We start from the raw sequence: 18,613 nt of genomic DNA, 5'->3' as shown, positions 1-18,613 counted from the left end.
AGAATTTAAAAGGACAGAATGCCCTCCAACATAACCCAAGGCTTTATAAGTGTCCACCTGATATTTCAAGAGAAAACAGTCATAACAAAAATATAATGCCAGAGAAATAGCTATCTGTGGATAGGGCACCAACTGCTATACTTAACCCTCTGTCTCTTACTAGCTGTGGAACCTTGGACAAGGCTTTGGCAAAGGCTGAAAAAAGGAACAAAACAACTAATTTGGTAAAGATCCCAGACACGGTGGACAAGCTAGGAAACAAGAGGATGTTCAATGGGAATCATAAAGTCAGTGGCATGTCCATTCTCACTGCAACAGACAATAAATGTTAACCAACCAAACAAACACAAAAATCAGACAGACAAGCAAACAAAACAACGGTCTCAGGCCTTATATCTAAAATAAATTTCTTTGACAGTATGATCACATGACTTACAAGGTATCATTTATAACGAAAATCTAACAATTTACAAGCTGTGTTTTTGTGCAGAGTACTCTGAAGAAAGAAAAGTATGTACAGCCATTGTTTTGATTAATACAACTATTCAGTCCTGCAATACTGGGAAGGCGGAATGTATCTGGCACAAAAATAACTCCTAAGAGTTACAAACTAGAAAAACAACACTTTTAAAAAAGATTTTTACTTTTCTGGTAGAAATATAAAAAATGGCTTGTGTGGGAAAGGCTAAAATGAAAAGTCCAATTGTACAGGTGGCTTGAACACTTAAAGTTCTGTCCCTTAAACCAACAATCACCAACAGCAGTGTTTAAAAATCTAAATATAAATAAATGGGCAGTGCCGCCCAAGAAGCAGCACAGAGCAGGCAACTCACAGTCATGCTGCAGGGTGATCTCAGTGCAGAGGAGGGAACCTTTCCAGTATCCTGCAGTAGGACACACAGTGTCACTTCATGCTACCACCTGTAACTGAGTGTCCTCACAACAGTACCATCAGTGGTACCAAAACTGACTGGTTTTTAAAAACACGTGGGTAGGGGAGGCAGGAGAACATGGCAGATAACTATGTGGTCTTCCTGAATCCCTTTAAGATGGGGTAGATGTTTTCAAAGGCTTCATAAATCTCTGCTCTAACTTTAGCACCTACAAAGACACATTGAAACAGAAATGAGATGGTTAAGAAGTAACATCATTACCTTAAAACATAAGTACAGTTCTCTCTATACCTAGTTAAGACAATCAAATGGTGGAATCCCCTTATCACAATCCTAGCTGTACGGCCCACTCTACCCACTTTTTGAGACAGGGTTTCTCTATGTAGCTCTGGCTGTCCTGGAACTTGCGTAGACCAGGCTGGCCTGCCTTTGCCTATGAGTTACTAGGATTAAGGGTCATGCCCAGCTTGCTCTCCAGCTATGTTTTTAGAACAGTATTTTCTAAGTGTTTTAAAAAGTGATACACTTAGTGACTTTTAAACACCCTAGCCCATCATTTCCTCACGATATAGTTGGTCCAAGACCAGGATCCACAAGTCAGTAAGACAATATCTACTTCCTAGTCTAGGTCCTTCCCGTACTTGGTCCTGAGTGACATGGTATCTGACAGGCACTGAGGACTGAAATCTTTTCCTCCCCACTGTTGGTATTCACTGAGCTCTTCTCAGTCTTGGAATCTTAGAATTGTATTCTACCAATCCCCAAGGAGCAAGGGCCAACTGAAAGCAGTCAGTGTTCCGTCCCTGCCTGCTGCCACAGTCAAGCTTAATCTAGTTGACAGCTACATCAGCAGCAGGACTCTGCGGTTCTTCTCATTCTTCCACCCTTCTCATGAAGGTTAGAATGGGGTGCAAAACTTAAAAAGCATGCTTACACGTGGCTAGACAACTCTCCTAACATAGAAAATGCCATCCCAACATCCTTTGCAGTTTCAGTATACCACTTCCCTTTCAACTTACCTGTTAATACAACTTTTCCAGAAACAAAAATAAGGAGAACAATTCTGGGTTTGATCATTCTGTAGATTAATCCAGGAAATAATTCTGGCTCATAGCTAGAAAGAAAATGGGAATACAGTTTAGAAATCACCATTTTTTTGTGTTTCTGAATACAAAGAGGCTTTGTGCCAGAAAGTCCTGAGTAAACAATCCAGGTGTGCACAAGTAGGACACACAGGAAGAAATCCTTCAATCAGTCAGGAGCCGTGTGTCATGGACATGGCACACTAGCTACATGTCCTCTATCTATCACTTAATGCTATCTTCAGACTCTAGAGTTTCTGTGATAAAAACAAGAGTTGTATACTCACGGTCTGAGCCTCATTTAGATGCTGTTTAAGCTAGTCTAGATATAGCACCTTATCAAAATCTCACCATTCCCTCCTCAGCTAAGAGTGACGGTCAGCCGTGTAATCATCTCACCTTCCTGAACAGAACTATTCTGGAGCTGTCTGCTTTTCTAACAGGTGACCTAGCCAGAGTGAGAAACCAGACATGAGCTTGGGAATGAACCGACTCCCTGGTCAGACCATCTACCTGAACTGACATTAGTTAACGTGCTCTAACACAGTGATTTCAGATTTCTTAGTTCAGTCTACAAAAGGATCTTTCTTGTGAGTGATCCAGAGATAAACTCAGGACAGGTCTAGATGAGGGAGACATCATGAGTGAATTCCTGAAACTCAAACCCAATATGTCAGAGTTAAAAGTGTCATGTGCAGAGGCCATGGAGCTAGAGGAACCTGGTGAGTACGAGAGAACTGGTAAGAGAAAACAGATGCCAAGATACGGATGTGAGTAGGGATGCTAAGCCAATATTCAGGCAGAGAAAGGCAAGGAATAATACTGGGCAGTGTACCTCTGCTGCTCATCTTTACACCGTGTTGGTAAGCTGGCAAAAAAAGATTTAAACCAGGAGAAAAGTGATAGAAGAAACTACAAATTCATGTATTTACAAAATGGTGAGGCATACATACAGAGGTGAGCTACTAAGTCATTCCAGTGAAAGAGTCTGGGGGTCATGTGACTAAGGAAATGGGGATTGTAAGGACAGTGGAGAGTGCAGTAGCTTAAATGTAGCAATACATTAACTTACCTTGCAATTATATCATACATGCTTAGAAACTGCACATCTTACATGTACTTCACCTTAAATGATGCCTGAGTGGATTATACATGGACTGTTGGAAAACTACTACCCATACTTCTTAGACCTACCTACTGAACTGCTGGTGGGTCAACACAAGGCCTTCCAGCCTTATGGGGAACTTCACATCACAGCTCCCCACCATGTTCTGGATCTTGAAGTCTAAGAACTTAGCTGGGAAGCCCAACTTCTGCACAACTCTAGCGTATTTTCTTGCTGCTAGTCTGGATTGTTCTTCACTACAGAAAGGAAAATCAGGGAGTTATGTATGGAAGCCTAATAGAGTAATTTAGATGAATAAAAAAACAGAGTCTAAATTAGGAAAGTAATTAAACTATCTCTGTGTCCTTAACAGAAACCACAAACCTATCAAAACATAAGCCTTCTATTTGGCACATTACGGCCGAGCCCTCGGATTTAAAGGACTCGATGTAGCATGTGGTTCAATTAGCATGGTCACCGTCATTACATTATGACCTATCAATCTCTACTGAAATGAAAACTTCATCTTTATAAAAAAAAATTAGTAAAATTTATTATTGGGAAATACAAATTCTATCTTCCTTTACATCAAATCTCTATCCATTTTTAGGACACTACTATTGAATAAAGCTGTGATTTTCCAACTCAAGAGTTTTCATCTGAACATCAGAATGTGAATGGCAGTGCTACAACCAGAGCACAGGAGATCAGGAGTAACAGTGTGGAGCACCAAAGCTATGCAGAGTAATTAGAGCAAACCATTCAAAAATGACATGAAAAGTGCTAGCCTGATGACAGAAGGATGGTAGAACCTTTTTTCTTTCATAATACATCCACCAGAAACAAGACATTCCTTAAGGGTACCTCTTGGCTCCTGTGCACACCATTTTCCCAGAACTGAAAATCAATGCGGTTGTTCGTGGCTCTCTTATTCTCATGATGACTGCAGCAAATCGCTAAAATGATCAGAAAGAGGCATTAAAAAAGGTGTGAATGAAAGGGCAAAAGGAAAAGTTGCCTTCATGATGACTGATTAAAAGTCTGTGTGATTGAGGAAACACAGCTGTGGCGCTGTAGGTCCTAGGTCAGACTACCTTTGCTACATCGGATATTCTTACCATCAATGAACTTAAAAAGTATCATTTAAAGTGTTTTTTTTTTTTTAATTCTTTTTCTTACATTTATCTACTTTTTGTATTTCTTTATAAATTTCTAAAATTTATTTTTTAAAAACTTGATCTTTTTTCTACCATTTTCTAACCTTTTCCTCCTTTCTTCTCTTTTGAACTTTCCAAGTTTGTCCAATTAAAGCAACCCACGAGTACTTAAGTCAGCACTGCAGAAAACACTTATGCTACACACAAAGGAAAAAAGACAGCCCGACACGAAAGCTCAGGAAAGAATAATCATCTTATGAGGAACAGATGAATAAATGAGAACCAAGGAAGAATCAATCCTGCCAGCCTCAGTAAACCAGCCAACTCCTAATGAGGACAGGAGAGGAAGTCAGCCAGAAAAATCAATTTCAGGAAGCAGATGGTTTCCAATAATAGTTCTAAATGTAAAGAGTCTCAACTATCTAATAGTAAATAGACACAGAAAACAAGCAGGGGTAAGTACACTCCTCTCTAACAAAGCAGGCTTCAAGCGGAAGTGAGATGAGGCTACTACATCTTAACCAGGGTGAATGGCCCACCAAGTAGATATGACGGTTGTAAATATTAAAAACAACAAAAACCCGATTAGCTAAAGTGAACAGTGACCAAACTGATTCTTTATAGTTATAGTTAATCCTCCAATTAGCCTTATACTCAACTAAAAACAACATGAAATAGATCCCACATTTCCTACATTTAAGACCATTCTTTCCCTCAATCTCTAGACACTGCTCCATTGCCAGTTTCAGGATGACACACAACTAATGAAATTATAGTACAAAGCTGGAAACAATGATATACAGTTTTAATTCAGCATTCAGAAGGCAGAGACAGAATGAGTTTGAGGCCATAAAAAATGAAATCATAAAGTATGCAGCCCTATTACGGACAGAAACATAAGGTAGGCAATGTCTATACAGTAGGACTCCACTTGGTTTGGGCCATGAAAACACCCTTCTGCTAATAATGAAGCTGGCAGCCTGAGAACCTGACCTGCATGCACAATACACATACAGCCCTCTCCAAACCCAGAAACCCACAAACCAGGATCCCAACCTACACAGATACACACACACCCACACACAGGACACTTAAAAACAATGGAATAAGTTTCTCCTTCCTTTGATGATCATCAAACACAGATATTCAGTTATGTCCAAGTACAAGTTAAGTGTGTTGGGGGAGGCGGATTAATTCTGATTGTTTTGGATGCAAAAGGCAAACTATGTCCTCTGAGTAAACTTTTAAGGAGAATCTCCTATTATCATCTTATACCCATGCAAAACTGGGTATGCATATCACTAAAATCAGTTGCACGACGACTTCACAATAGACAGGTTATATAACCTAAATCTGTCAAGGAGAAAACCATCCCCTAATAACCAGATTCCTCTCTCCTCTGGTTCTATAGTATCCCAGGAATCCTTTCTCATTCATGCAGCACACCCTCATTCCTAAGTGTATTTCTTACTGATCTGTACTAATGCCTATAAAGGAACTGTTAAGTTTGGAATCTGTGTGAACCTTTAGTTCCTTGAATAAAAAGCCAAAGAGCTCACAGGAGAATGCATAAGGCACTCCCACAGAAGAAAGTAGCGGCTCTCATGGCCAATATTAACTAAAAATATACAAAAGGGGTGAGGTGAAGGACAGAGATTCACTGGTGAAGGAAATGGGGCTAACCCAGCAAAACTAAAATATGGTACTGAGACTAACAGCCAGGTTATGGTATAGAAAATTTCAAGGTGTCTGAAGAATTTACAAATAGCTAGAATAGTGTGTTCCTTAATGATCTATCAGGTTGTAAAAGGACAAAAAGCCTGATTACCCTCTTCCTGGCCACCAGCTATCAGTAGCTGTCCTGAGTTCTTTTGTTGCCTTTTCTTTTTCATGAATAAAACTTATATACATGTATACGTGCTCGCACACACAAACATCTTCTTTTCCTTTATTAAAGGGAATCTATGAGGTACTGGTTTCCACAGTACAGGTTTACAGTACACTTGGGTGAACGATTCCCACTTCAGGAAACTGTTTCTACAAACATGTTCTCAACCTAGCCTTCCCCTTCAACATCCAAGCACCCAGGCAGCTCTCTAGCTACACCTCACAACTGTCTGCTCATCTGTCAGTGCAGATGCAACCTACAGAAAAAGAGAAAAAAAACCTTTCCTACTGGTGCAGGTTAAAAAAAAAGAAAAAAAAAGCCTTTTAACACACCCTAGACTGTCATCTTGGAAACTGGTGCTTTCTCCCTTGTACTTCTTTTTTTCTTTTAAATTCCAATGTTGTGGCTTGAACAATGGACCCCACAGGCACATATATTTGGATGCTTAGTCACTAGAGAATGGAATTGTTTAAGAATGAAGGATTAAGAGTGTGGCTTTGTTGTGTTGCTGAGTTAGACTCTGAAATCACAAAAGCCCATTGCAGGCACAGTCTCTGCCTGCTGCCTTCAGCTCAGAAAGAAAAGCACTCAGTTACTGCTCTAGCACCATGCCTAACTGGGTCTGGCCATGGTGTCCATGGGCTAACCCTCTAAAACTCTAAGTGAGCCCCCAACAAGTAAATGTGTTCTTTTATAAGAGTTGCTTTGCTTGTGATGGTTCTTCACAGCAATAAAACAGTAATTAAGACACATGGTGATAGAATCAAGTTTTGGACCTTGCTAGGCAGTGCTCTACCACAAGCCATACAGGTCCTGCAGGTTCTGTATTAGAAAAGCCATCTGTGGCCATTCCACCCAGAACACACTTGATCTTAGTGATGGTTTGTATATGCTTGGGCCAGTGAGTGGCACTATTAAGAGGTGTGATCTTGTTGGAGTAGGTGTGCCACTGTGGGTGTGGGCTTAAGACCCCTCATCCTATGTCTGGAAGCGTGTCTTCCACTAGCAGGCTTCAGATGAAGATGTAGAACTCTCAGATCCTTCTACACCATGCCTGCCTAGATACTGTCATGTTCTCTTCTTGATGTTAACCTCTGAACCTGTAAGCCAGTCCCAAATATATATTGTCCTTTATAAGACTTGTCTTGGTCATGGTGTCTGTTCACAGCAATAAAACCCTAAGACAGAAGTTAATAACAGGAGTTGGGTATTGCTGTGATAGGCCTGACCATGTTTTTGTTTGGAGGAATGTGGATTTTGGGATTTTGGAAATTAGTGGAATGCTTTAAGTTGGGCTCAATGGGCCATCCTAGTAGGACTATGGAAGACAGTTGCTGAGAGAGATTTGAACTGTGCAGACCTGGCCCAAGAGGTTTCAGGGGAGAGCTTCAGAATGTGGCCTAGAGACTGTTTTCATGGTATTCTGGTGAAGAATGCAGCTACCCTTGTCTGAAGAGTCTAAAGTAAAGAGATTTCTATTGATTGCACTGACAAAGACGTCTTAAAAGAAGCCCAGCAGAGACTTTGTGCTCTGGTCAAGTCTCATGAAGAATGTTTTGAACAAGTGTAGCAAGCTTAGAAAGGAAAAATATAAAATATATGGTTCAAGTATTAAAGAGGCACCAGGAAGTGAAATAAAATTGAATCTTATATTCTAGGAAATAACAGATTAAGGGATTTGGGGGCAAGATCCTACCCAACTAAATTTAGATCCAGGCATGGTGGTACACACCTTTAATCCCAGGAGACAAAGCCAAACAGATTTCTGAGTTCAAGGCCAGCCTGGGACGAAGCAGGTTCTAGCTAAAAAAATAAAAATAAAAAAGCTTAAATCCAGGCACGGTGGTACATGCCTTTAATTTCAGCATTACAGGAGACAGTCATGTAGATTTCTGAGTTCAAGGTCAATCTACAGAGCCAGTTCCAGGAAGGCCAAGCTTAGACAGAGAGGGAGTCTGAAAACAGAAAGCTGGTAATAGAATAAGGGGGCCATGTTCCAGCTCCAGCAAGCAATAGAAGATGGCAGCTTTGGCCATGTGGCTTTGGCTTTAGAATGAAAAATAGAAGGGACTACTGGGATAATTGATGCTGGTTAGCTTCAGCTAAGAAATTAGTGGTGATTAAGAAGAGACCAGCATCACTGAGGCAAATCTGGAAAGTGTTTTCTGAGAGCACAAAGAAGCTGTGTTCAAGAGACAGCCAAGGTTGTACCTCGCGCTGCAGCTGTACTTGTTAATGTGTAAGAGTCACCCAGATGGGACTGGTTTTGAAGGCATGATAGGGTCATGAAGAGCAGCTGAGGCTTGGCACTGTGAGAAGCCATGGAAGGCCATTGGTGAAGGTGCAGCCTCAGGTGTAGCTGACAGTCCAGGACTGAAGGGGTCATGCAAAGGAGCTGAGGCTTGGCACTATGAAGAGAACCTACGAGAGGCTACTGGTGAAGCCTAGTTGCATCAGAAGACCCCAGTTTATTGTAGATACCAGTATCATGGGATGATCACCAAGAATGGATCAACCTGAGCTTAGAGTACTACAGACGGCAGAGCTGGAGAAGTGATGCCAGCCCTTTGAAGGAGCCCAGAAGATTATGTGTGGATTTCAGACATTGAAAGATGAAGCTGTAACACTGAGGTTGCCTTGGAGACCTCTGAGATGCCAGAGTCATAGACTATCTGTTGAGTAAAGCTGCTAACAGGGAGTGGAACCAGCCCAGAAGAAAGAAGTTTGTTGTAGTCAACAAAGATGAAAAAGGACTTGGAGACAAAGACCGCTTTGACATCAGAAATGGAGATGCAGGGCTGGTGAGATGGCTCAGTAGGTAAGAGCACCCGACTGCTCTTCTGAAGGTCCAGAGTTCAAATCCCAGCAACCACATGGTGGCTCACAACCATCCATAACAAGATCTGACACCCTCTTCTGGAGTGTCTGAAGACAGCTACAGTGTACTTAAATATAATAAATAAGTAAATCTAAAAAAAAAAAAAAAAAAAAAAGAAATGGAGATGCAGTTAGGAGTTTGCCCACCTTGTTTCCTGTCTTGATTTGGGGATTACAGTTAAGTGACTGGATGAATTTCAGAAGAAACTTTGAACAATGAACTTTTAACATTGTTGAGACTGCTATAGAGTATCAGGACTTTGGAAGTTAGACTAAATGTACTTTTTTATTATGCTATGGCTAGATATGGCCGCCATAGACTCATGTGTTTGAATAGACCTATGGGGGCCAGGGAGTGGAATGTGATGGTTTATATATGCTTGGGCCAGGGAGTGGCACTATTAGGAGGTGTGGCCTTGTTGGAATAGGTGTGTCACTGTGTGCGCAGGCTTAAGACCCTCATCCTATCTGTCTGGAAGCGAGTCTTCAGATGAAGATGTAGAACTTTCAGCTCTGTCTGCAACATGCCTGCCTAGATGTTGCCATGCTCCCACCTTGATGATAATGGACTTCTGAATCTGTAAGCCAGTCCCAAATATATGTTGCCCTTTATAAGACTCACCTTGGTCATGGTATCTCTTTACAGCAATAAAACCCTAACTAATACAATCTTGTCTATCAAAAAACCTTAAAAGTTATACAGAGGTAGGAAAACATGTAATAAACGTCTTGTACTTATAGCCAACAATTATTACTGACCCAGCTTTTACCACCCATACCACTCTTCCACAGGATTACTGAAGTAGATAGATACCACAAGTATGTCACTAGGTATGCTTCAGGATCTAAATGGAATAGTCTGTTTTCCAACTTCGTGCTGGGTGTTCACTACAATGTGAGTGTATATAAACTTAGTTTATTATATGGATTTCTACATTTAGAGGGCAACATATATAGTAGGTATTTAATAAAATACAAGTTACAGAACTGAGGACACAGCTTAGTGGACAGCTCTTCCCTAGTGTGGTTAGGGTTCTGCGTTGAAACTCCAATACTGCAAAAACAGGAAAATCAAACAAAATGAAAACATCCCAGAATGAACTTTTTCTCTTCACTTAACATTCAAGATATGCATGACACATACTCATTTTGTTGATATCGAGAAACAAGCACAATATAAGTTTTCTTACCAACATTTAGGAAACATTTTCTGTTTATCTCATACAGTATGAAATGCATGAAAATGGGTCTGACCTTGGGATTATATTCAGCATTTCTTGCACGAAGTGCAATGGTCTTTAGGTCAAGTTTACAGCCAAGATTCACAGTGGATACAATATTTCTGCAAGAAATATGAAAACATAATTACTGAAAATACATAACTTTTAAATAACGAAGGAAATGTACAACCAAGATTTTCTATGAATACAATATTTCTGCAAGAAATTTGAAAAGAAAACATGATTAAGATTAATTGATAATTCATTGTTTTTTTTCACCAAGCTTTAATTCAAAAAAACGTAACAAAACTCTGCTGACTTTAAATGTCTAAAAAGTGTTCCGTACTAGATATTCTCACTTAGTACTCAAAATGTCCTGTGAGGTGGGAACTACTCCTCCCATATTCAGACAAACCGGCCGAGTCTCTAGGGAATGGCTTGGCATGCACATGATAATTAGCCAGCATAGCCAAACTAGCAAATTTCATGCTAGTGACAAATCACATCTTAAAAACTAGGGTGGGAAGCCGGGCAGTGGTGGTGCATGCCTTTAATCCCAGCACATGGGAGGCAGAGGCAGGTGGATTTCTGAGTTCGAGGCCAGCCTGGTCTACAGAGTGAATTACAGGACAGCCAGGGCTACACAGAGAAACCCTGTCTCGAAAAACCAAAAAAATAAAAAATAGAAAATAAAAAATAAAAACCAGGTTGGATAGTGTCCTGAGAAACACCACTTCAGACTCTCCTCTGACACACAGAGGGAAGTGCACGTACACACACACAAACGTCACCATTTTCCACCCAGGTCTAAAGGACTGTTGCATGACTCTATATCCCACTCTTCAAGCTGTCTATGAAATACTTTTTTTTTTTCATCTTGAGACCAGGTTTCTCTATGTAGCCCTGGCCATGCTGGAACTTGCTCTGTAGACCAGGTTGTCCTGGAACACACAGAGATCCGCCTGCCTCTGCCTCCTCAGTGCTAGGATTAAAGGCATGTGCTTCCACCACCTGGCCTAGAACGTTTAATAAAAACCGAAACATAGCAAACTCAACTTTTTCTGTAGTTTTCTAGGTCTTTCAAAGTAGACAGACCTGAAATGAACAAGGCCATCAAATGCAATTAATAGACCATCAACTGTCACACAAGAACCCCAGACAACCAGCTCTAGTTCACTGTTGCTCCCTGCTCTCTTTTCACTCTCTACAAAGAATACTTTTGAAATCTAGTGACTCAAAGTCTTGCTGAACAGCAAGGCAACATGGTGGGAGTCTTAGGCAGGAGTATTATCAAGAATTCAAAGCCAAGCCGGGCGTGGTGGCGCACGCCTTTAATCCCAGCACTCGGGAGGCAGAGGCAGGAGGATTTCTGAGTCCGAGGCCAGCCAGGTCTACAAAGTGAGTGAGTTCCAGGACAGCCAGGGCTATACAGAGAAACCCTGTCTCGAAAAACCAAAAAAAAAAAAGAATTCAAAGCTAGCTTGTATTCCATACATAGCACCACCCTAGTCAGGTTTATCAAGTGAGACAGTCTCAAAAATACCCCCCAAAATTTAATTTAAATATTAAATTTTACTGGATTAGTTTTCTCTAGTACATAATCAGAAAGTGAGGTAGATCAAATGTTTTCAATTTTCCAATATTTATTTCCCCCCAACCTAGGAAATACTAAGAAAAATTCTTGTTTTACTTAAAAAATGAGTTTGACTCAGCATGCCCATACATGAACTGAATTTTCAGGTATACTTTGGTGTGCCTGTCAGAAATTTAGCCATGCAAATGATAAATGTGTTATTTTAGAAAGTTAAATATTGGGAGGGGGCAACATTTGGAATGTAGATAATAAAATAATAAATTTTTTAAAAAAAGAAAGTTAAATATTTACCTGAATTCTTTATAAGGCTGCTGAACTGACACCTAATAAGGAATGTTTTTAGATAATGGAAACAGTGGTTGACTGCATGCTCTGTGTATGTGGAAATAAGTGTATGTCCTAAGCTAACTCTCATAAATGATTTTAATAGAAGTATGAATCTGAATGCCTGTGGACGTCAAACAGGCATGAAGAAATAGTTTAGAGCACTACAGACAAAAGGAGTGCTTATAGGGCTTATCTCTTAACTCAAAAGTCACCTAAAATTGTATACAGGCAAGGTACATCAGGTTATGCCACTTAGCTTAAAAATGAGATGGCATGGCTTACAAATGATGATATATATGCAGAAAACTAAGTGTAAATAGGAAACAAAGCTTAAAGAAGGTGGAATTATTAAACACAAAAACCAAATAGTGTTGTTTGCAAAGAACCTTGAATCAGCTTTTAAGCTTTCCTAAAGTAAAGCTGTATTCTTGTTACTAAGTGGTATCTGGAAAGCTTGGGCTGTTTCAGAAGAAAAAAGTCTGAGCCTCCCACCATTTTTTTTACATGTGGGAAATACTTTACTTAGGCAGAAAAATCCATCAAGACAAGAACTGCTGTCCCTACTCTGAGAGTGCCATAGACCTCCAAAGATATAAATACAGCCCTCACAGCCAAAACTGTAGAAATCCTGGACCCCTAAGACCTGTGCTGACACTATGGTCAAAGCTGTGATACAACTGGCCAGTGACTCAGCCAATTACTACAAGGAAATGTCCACAGTATCAATGAAGTTCAGTTTGCATTTCTATGGCCCAAATACACAAACACAAGCAACTCCATTTCTAAGGGAAAGTCAGTCTCTGCTGAGAATACTGACCCACTCTGTAGCTTCAATTCCAACAAGAACAGATAAAGTCACAGCATAACAGGATTACCACTGGATCACTTCCTTAAGTAAATCCAGTGTCTGAAAGCGAACAGCACAATAACACTGAGCGCCTCCTTTGGTGCAAAGACATAGGGCAGGGGACAGAGGACAAGGAACACAACAGAAAAACCATGAATACATACACGCACGCACTCACTGTTACGCACAGGGGCTTGGGGTGGTGTGTACACGAGTGAGAGGTACTCACTGAAGCTGTGGTACAATCCCAGAGCTCTCAGAGGCTGGTGTGGCAGGAGTGATAGGGGTCATAGGAGTCATTGGTGAAGGGTACAAGGGGGTGGTGCCTGGCAACGGTGCAGTGGTCAGAGTTTGAGAATGGAAGAGTTGTGGGGTCTGGCCTGAGGCACCCTGTGTGGGTTGCTGAGATGTTGACTGCTGTACTGAGGCTGCTGCAGTGGCTACTGCCTGCTGTTGTTGCTGCTGCTGCTGCTGTTGCTGCTGCTGCTGCTGTCTTTGTTGCTCCTCCAAAATAGAGAGACTGTTGGTGTTCTGAATGGGCTGTGGAGTAAGACCTGTGCCGTAAGGCATCATTGGACTAAAGATGGGAATTCCAGGAGTCATGGCGCCCTGTGGAAAGCAAAGAGCAATGACTAAGATACTGATGGTGGGTAATTTATGGTTTTACCTGGTGAAACCCAAGTAAAGTAAAAAGACTATGTTTTCTAAATATAATAGGTCATTAAATACTAGAGAAGAATTTGTATCCTGAGATGCACCACTATCTTCTGTAGTACTGACCATAGTAGATGAGCACTTAGGATATGAAAATGTTATTTATGACATGCAAGAAAGATGCTTAGCCTCTCAAGCATATCTAGACCATAAAGAAAAAAGCCTATGTTCCTATTTAAAGTACTGCCCAGTACCCAGGCACAGTGGCACATGTCTTTAATCCTAGCTTTGGAGGCAGAGGCAAATGGATCTCTGTGAGTTTGAAGCTAGCCTGGTTTACAACACAAGTTTGAGGGATGTTGTTACATAGAGGAACCCTGTCTCAACCCCACCAGCACCCCCCCCAAAGTACTATTTAATATATGACAATTATCCACTGACTAAGCACATGTCAATTTTGGATGATGGATTACATGGATGGTAGATGACAGGCTCATGGATGCCTCCATCATACTATTTAATAAAAAGTAATTTATTCTACTAAAAATAAGAATCAACGAAGCCTGTAAAATATTGTCAACTGCCTTTTCTATAATGCTTCTATGTCTTACATAGATTTAATTATATAATTTAAAATTTTATATATAAAAATAAAGTAGATTTAATTATTTATATGGAGGCAGAAGAACAATGGAGATGGTAAAATTTATACTGAATTGGTAACAATCTAGGTCTAATTCTATTGCAAACACACACATATATGTGCACATGTTTAACATCAAAACTAATGTTTAATTTTGAAAGCAGATTTGGTAGTAATCAGGATAGGAAAGTGACTGCAACAGGAGTAATACATTTATTTATTGGAGTAAATAAGATAAATGTTCTACAGTTCATATAGATGGAACAGTCTTCTAAATAAATTAGGTTCCAACTAAACTTCCCAAACAAAAGAGCAGTATAGCTATCTAACTCAGAAATTTTCACAAAGTAAAACAAGCTTAAAAAACTTAGAAATCCACGTTCAATACTGAATGGTAAAAGTCACTGTCTTTTGCTTTCTCTTAAAGGGAATATCAGCCCTCTCTGCCCCTCTCTCTGGCTCTATTACCTGTGGGGAGGCCAAGCCCTGAGCATAAGGTGGAAGGCTGTTGTTCTGGTCCATGATTCTCCCTTTCTTCAGTACTCAGATCTTTCCTAGAGCATCCTCTGAATATCTCCTTAGAAAGGTCTTCAATATTCTGGGTTATCTTCACATACCATGAAATAGTGATGCTGCTTGGAAAAATATGTTTTAGTTTAATAGATGGACACAGGTTTCATGTTCAAACAAAATAAACACAGAACTATTTTGGAATGTGTGTGTATTTACACACACACACACACACACACACACACACACACACACGTATCTTTTATTCTCAAAGCCTAGTCCATGTTTCCTGTGACTCATGTAAAATCACCAACAAAGACAAAAACTTTGTTGCTGTGTGCTTAAATATTCTAATAGTACTGAAAATTAAGGTGTCAAGACCAGTAATAAAAACTATTGGAGAAAGGGCTGGCAAGAAATGGTTCAACAGGTAAAGGCACTTGCTGCTAACCCTAATAATCTGAGTTTACCCAAATGGGGAAAGGAGAGAACAGACTCTCACAAGCTGATTCCTCACATAAATGTAATTCATTGTATATGTGTGGGTATTTTGTCTACATATATGCCTGTACATCACTTTCATGCCTTGGTGCCTGCAGAGGCCAGAAGAGAGGGTCAGATGCCCTGGAACTGAGCTACCATGGGGTCATATGTATCCTTAAAATAAACATGGGTCTTTAGATATACAACTTGTAACTTTGAAACCTGTGTGCTCTTTATGAATTTAGACAGTAAATGTTTAGATTAAGATCAAATTGTAGGCCGGGCGTGGTGGCNCACACCTTTAATCCCAGCACTNCCTTTAATCCCAGCACTTGGGAGGCAGAGGCAGGCAGATTTCTGAGTTCGAGGCCAGCCTGGTCTACAGAGTGAGTTCCAGGAAAGCCAGGGCTATACAGAGAAACCCTGTCTCGAAAAAAACCAAAAAAAAAACCAAAAAAAAAAAAAAAAAAAAAAAAAAAAAAAAAAAAAAAAAAAAAAAAAAAAAATCCAATTGTAGGGTGTGAGAGATGGCTCCAACCTGGTTCTTTAGAAGAGTTGGCAGTGCTCGTAACCTCTGAGCCATCTCTCACAGCATCAGGGGCCAGCCCTTTGCACAACCTCCACCTTCACTTCTCACCCCCAGCAAAGAACTTGGGGTGGGAGGAAGCACACACGGAGGAGAAACTAATTCCTAAGCAAACTATACTATTAGAAGAGAACATTTATTAGGCATGGTTTGCACAGTCTATTAGGTCAATTCCTGCTTTTAAATATGCTGCTCAGTTTTATACCGTTCACAATACCTCAAGCATAAAGCGCCATAAATATTGAACCGGACACAATATGCTTTAGATAGTTGTTTTTTTTGTGTTTCAATTAAAGGCAGAAGAAACAACAGATGAAACATTATCTCATCAGAACATATAAATGAAAACTATGCCTACGACTGGGTTTCTTTAATCATCTCTTTAGAGGTCACGGACATGAAGTATGAATATGGATTAAGGGACTATGAAATGTGCTGTTTTTCCTTTGTAATGGGAGTAGTGATAGAACACAGAGCCTCCTAAATGGTAGGCAAATGCCCACCCTCAATTCTTTAAAGATACTTTTTTTTAAAAAAAAAATCAGTTCAGTTCATGTAGACTAGTAACTTGCTCAGAGATGCCCTAAGAACTGAATGAATCAACATTCCAGATACAATGATAAAGAGGATATAGTCCTTATTAAACAGTTCAATACAAAAAAAATATGCCAATAACTATAAATATTTAGCAAGCACCAAAATTGCAGGCATTTACTAAGCAAGGCAAAATGTTGAAAACCTGAAACCTAGGACAGGACTTGGCATTTGTGCTCATGAATGGATGTTATGGAAGAGAGAATACAAATTAAAGTCAAGGGGCTAGAGGGCTGTTCTGCAGTTAAGAGCCCTGTTGCTCTTCAGGGGGACTAGGTTTGATTATCTTAGCACCCACATGGCTACTCACAACTAGCTGTAAATCCAGTCCTAGGGAATCCAATGCTCTCTTTTTGTCTTCCATGGGCTCAGACAAGCATGTGGTGCACATATATAAGCAAAACATTCACATATGTAAATCTTTTAGAAAGTTAAGAAAGACATAACTAAAGTCAAGTACCCTTATGAGAGGCCAGAACTCGCACAAAGCAGGGGCAATGTAACACAGGTCTAGCAAAAGGAACAAAACCACACAAATCGGCACTATCGGCGCAGCACAAATCACAGAAGTGAAAGGGGGGAAAACGCCTTGAAAGAGCATGCAGTGTGTGACAGGTTTAGTATGTAAAGTCACTACAAAAGATGACAAAGCAGCTGTAGGTGGGGTTGCATAATTCAGAGTGTAAGATGTCATTACACAAGCAATGGGAACAGTTAAAGGATTTTAAGGTGCAGTTTGAGCATCTCCTGTGTCAAAGAGCAGATAAATCCGAGAAACTTGAAGACTGAAAATTCAATTTCAATCACTGCTTTGGTTGAGCCAAACAAAACAAAACAAAACAAAAGGTTGGATTTAATGTCCAAAGTATAACCAGATATTTATCCAGAACACTTTCTGCAAACGAAGTTTACTGAACGCTTGATTATATAGACTGGGGAATTTGTAGTACGCTTCGCAGAAATCATCTCACACCTGCAGACGATATAAACCACCTTTTCTCATCTGCATCTTAAAATCGCAATAATCGCTGCACAAACTTATTTTTAGACTGTTTTCTGGGTTTTCATCTTTTGGAAACTGAGCCATCAAACTGAGTACTTGGGAAACCGATTCTGCACGGTCTTCAAGCGTCTGCCTCATCCGGTCCGGCATCTTTTCCCAGAAAAGCTTACCCAGAGTTTTGGAAAACCACGTTAACCTGAGCCTGAAGAGCGAGAGCGTGTAAATAAAGCAGCATGCGTTTTGATGTTAATCTCGATTAGCTTGACTCTCGGGCTCCTGGCGAGATGCTGAGTCTCCAGAACCGCTTCCTAACACAATTCTTCTTACTGGGGACAAAACGGGCGGCTGCAGGCCAGGGTAAAACTCTTCCACCGGGGGGAAGCAGCTGAGACGTGCGGTGCGCGGGTCCCCTCGGAGACGCTCACCCTCGGCACCGGGTCCCAGGACCCCGCCGAGGCGCTGGTCCAGAGACTGCAACCCGCGGAGCCGCCGCAGCCCGCGCGGAGGACCGTTCTCAGCCCGGCCGCGCGCCCACTCCGCGTCTCCTCCGGCAGACTCCGGGGGCCCGCTGCACAAGTCGCCCGTGTTAAGGCCTCCAAGCAGAGAAAAGGATGAAAGGACCGTTACCTGCGCACGGCGGAGAAAATGACGCGACCGCGGAAACCTAGCCAAACCGCCAGCAGATACCCGCCACCGCTGCCGGACTCGACCCCACCGAACGCCCGACGCACAGCTGATGCCGTCACTTCCGCCAGTTGCGCTCTCGCCTGGAGTCCGGTTGGTGGTGCTTCACCTGTGAGACGCGGGCCGAGGAAACGAGCGGGCCGGGTCCCGGCAGTTCCGGGGCGGGGCCTCCCTTTCCAGCTGTCAGAGAGAGATCTATTGAGTGTGTAGCGGGAACAGTTGGGGATGTGGCTGTGGCGATCAAGCTCAAGCAAGCGTTCTACCACTGAACTACATCCTCCGTCTTCCATGATTTGTTTTTGTTTTTTGTTTTTGTTTTTTTGAGAAAGAGTTTCTCCGTGAAGCCCTCCCTGGAAGTCTTGGGACTCACACTGTAGAACAGGCTGGCATCGAACTCAAGAGACGGCTGGCAAGCTCACTGGCTCCTCCCCTTTGTTCTGTCTCTTTGAGATTTGTGAGATGGCTA

The 18,613-nt window shown here is 41.2% G+C and overlaps 1 protein-coding gene across 1 annotated transcript; it reads right to left on the bottom strand.

The window, feature by feature from the left end:
• Positions 1 to 390: 390 nt before the first annotated feature.
• Tbp (TATA-box binding protein) lies at positions 391 to 18,227 on the bottom strand. Its single transcript, XM_021221231.1, has 8 exons — positions 18,091 to 18,227; positions 14,756 to 14,919; positions 13,220 to 13,599; positions 10,257 to 10,344; positions 3,945 to 4,036; positions 3,170 to 3,337; positions 1,913 to 2,007; positions 391 to 1,101 (listed from the first exon to the last, which is right to left on the bottom strand). The coding sequence occupies exons 2-8, from the start codon at positions 14,807 to 14,809 to the stop codon at positions 1,022 to 1,024; spliced, it is 957 nt and encodes a 318-aa protein (XP_021076890.1). The 5' UTR covers positions 14,810 to 14,919; positions 18,091 to 18,227; the 3' UTR covers positions 391 to 1,021.
• Between the last annotated feature and the right edge of the window lie 386 nt (positions 18,228 to 18,613).

This window comes from Mus pahari, chromosome 21 (assembly GCF_900095145.1).
Source record: "Mus pahari chromosome 21, PAHARI_EIJ_v1.1, whole genome shotgun sequence".
Taxonomy (NCBI): domain Eukaryota; kingdom Metazoa; phylum Chordata; class Mammalia; order Rodentia; family Muridae; genus Mus; species Mus pahari.
This window is presented reverse-complemented; position numbering and strand designations above follow the sequence as displayed.

What these genes read in the sequence shown, in the direction of transcription:
- Tbp (XM_021221231.1), bottom strand. Translation starts at nt 14,809, where the DNA reads ATGGACCAGAACAACAGCCTTCCACCTTATGCTCAGGGCTTGGCCTCC. An exon ending in GGGATTGTACCACAGCTTCA is followed by an intron (nt 10,345 to 13,219) that starts GTGAGTACCTCT and finishes TATTTCTTGCAG; the next exon opens with AAATATTGTATCCACTGTGA. An exon ending in GTGTGCACAGGAGCCAAGAG is followed by an intron (nt 3,338 to 3,944) that starts GTACCCTTAAGG and finishes TCCTTTCTGTAG; the next exon opens with TGAAGAACAATCCAGACTAG.